The sequence below is a fragment of the Sprattus sprattus genome, assembly GCF_963457725.1.
Source record: "Sprattus sprattus genome assembly, chromosome: 7".
Lineage (NCBI taxonomy): Eukaryota > Metazoa > Chordata > Actinopteri > Clupeiformes > Clupeidae > Sprattus > Sprattus sprattus.
The window spans coordinates 24,454,590-24,457,089 of NC_137926.1; the positions used below are offsets into that span (position 1 = coordinate 24,454,590).

The 2,500-nt window shown below is 45.8% G+C and overlaps 1 protein-coding gene across 1 annotated transcript in view; it reads right to left on the minus strand.

Annotated features, from left to right (window-relative positions):
* The window catches only part of LOC308367773 (voltage-dependent calcium channel subunit alpha-2/delta-1), a gene marked incomplete at both ends in the record, with an annotated part of 111,249 nt that overhangs the window by 38,495 nt on the left and 70,254 nt on the right, over positions 1 to 2,500 (minus strand). Inside the window, 2 exons of the mRNA XM_080841763.1 lie at positions 139 to 243; positions 495 to 653. Coding sequence (XP_080697889.1) covers positions 139 to 243; positions 495 to 653 — 264 coding nt within the window. The remainder of the gene's footprint in view (positions 1 to 138; positions 244 to 494; positions 654 to 2,500) is intronic.

The following is a 2,500-nucleotide window of genomic DNA, read 5'->3' on the forward strand; positions in this document are numbered from 1 at the left end:
TTACCTCAAACATCCACATAGCCCTATACAAACACACACACAAACACACACACACACACACACACACAAACACACACACACACACACACACACACACACACACACCACACACAAACAAACAGAAGATAAAACACCAACCTTCTTACTAGGATTGTACTTCTCAAAGACTGCCTGAGCCCGCTCTTCTCCCCCATCGGTGAAGAGCATTATGATGTGGTTGCAGCCTGCTCTGGAGATGTTTTCCTGAAATATCAAACCAAACAATACACCACTGAGGTCTCTGTGGTCACCTCCACATGCACTTCCACTGTATGCCCAGCAGGAGGCAGCCCACGACTGTAGAGCTCCAGCCAGTCAAACAATTACATGGAGATCGGCTGGCACAATGGCAGATGTTCCTGTTGAGCAGACTACGCTGTGTGGAAAATCCACTGGAGCCTGACTGAGCTTTATAGTGTTGAATGTGTAGTTGCAAACCAAGGACATACAATTACCCGCGAAAGCTGATCGAAAGCAAACTCAAAGCCTTTGGTATAGTTTGTGATGCCCTTGGCTGAGATGTTTTGGACAGCGTCCTTCAGGATCTTCTTGTTGCGCACGTTGGCTTGGACCAGACGGTCGAAGCAGGCTGTGTTGTTCACATGTGTGTTGAACTGTAAGATAAAAAAAACATCCTGACATGTGCCACAAACAGAATTATCGCTCTCCATTAAACCATGTGGATGAGATTCCATTTGCACTGAATGGGACTAGCTTTAATCAGTTTTGATAAAGATTAGTTTAGCTTCTGAGGAGACACACAGGTTCCTGCCACACAGACCTGCCTGTTTATTCGATCAGGGCTTATGTGATTGAACAGCCGCATTACAATTTAGCTCCATGCTGTGAGCGGAGCAGCCGAGAGAGCCCCTATGAAGCCCACTGTTCAACAAGCTGTCAATCACACACCTGCCACAGCAGGAAGTGATATGTCAAAGTTTCATCACACTTTGCTGGAGGGTATCTGACCAATCGGCTGAGGATGTAGCTGATGCCCCAACATCTAGCTATATGATATAACCTGTATAAAGATTAATACATTTAGTGAGCCTTATGCACAATGAAGTCAGCCTCCCCTCCCTCATCTCTGTTCTCTCTCTCTCTCTCTCTCTCTCTCTCTCTCTCTCTCTCTCTCTCTCTCTCTCTCTCTCTCTCCCTCTCTCCCTCTCTCTCTGAGAAAAAGGGGGGGCACCATCAAAGTAATTTAAGTCTTTCTGTGCTGTAAATCAAACGGAACACTAACAATTTCCCAGCAGAGAGGGAATATGCCTGAAGGCCGGTTTGTGCCATTATTACGTACTGGGTCTTCTCTGTCGTGAGAAAGTACACACCTTTCAACCCTTATAATACAGCCAATAGTTCAAACAGATGAACACAAACACACAAACACACACTACACACAGACACACAGACACACAGACACACAGACACATAGACACACACACACACACACACACACACACACACACAAACACACACACACACACACACACACACACACACACACACACACACACACACACACACACGCACACACACAATGATATCTGGTCTGTGCTTATTCATCCATACACACCTATATTCCTTCATATTCATAAACATATTGTATGTCCAATAAAATACATACATATTCCAATTGTATGTACATATAAGGCAGTTCATATTCCTCTTTTAATAATTTTAACGAAAAACAACAAGTCTGGAAAGTGTGTCAGTAAGAGCAATTAGTGTTCATCCTCTTAGTGTTGTATGTGAATTCAGGGTCACGCTCATTCACAGATTCACTGATTCATAAATCAATGTGTTTATCTGACTCTTCAGGGCTGCGGCAGGCTCTCGCTGCACCTAATTGGGCGCACGTGTGCATGGAGGACAGGAGCAAGATTGATGAGTCACGCCAAGATGTGATTCCTCTTCATAGGCTGCATGCTTAATTAACGGTGGAGCTCGTCACAATGCAGCCGACCCTCCCACCGTGACTCACCAGTCTCAGGAGACCGGATGCTATAAATAGACCTGTGTGTGTGTGTGTGTGTGTGTGTGTGTGTGTGTGTGTGTGTGTGTGTGTGTGTGTGTGTGTGTGTGTGTGTGTGTGTGTGTGTGCGCGTGTGTGTGTGCATGTGTGTGTGTGTGTGTGCTGAGAGACAGACAAGGAGAAAGAGACAGAGATAGAGACATTGTGTCTCCACACATCAGCATGAAACAGTGAGCGAATGCATATGTGTGTTCCTATTTGTGTGTTCATGTGTGTGTGTGTGTACTAAAAGAATAGTAAATGTATTGTAAAAAACAAATGTAAGTGTAAGAGGAGAGAGAGCCTTCAGCATCTCAGCCCTGACTCACTGCCCAGGCCGTGAGGATTCCGCACTCCCTATCCTCAGACCACCTACGTCACTCCGCACACGTCACGTCACGCCCCAGTAGCTCGCTCTGCCCAGAACACTCATCCCTGGGTCTTTAC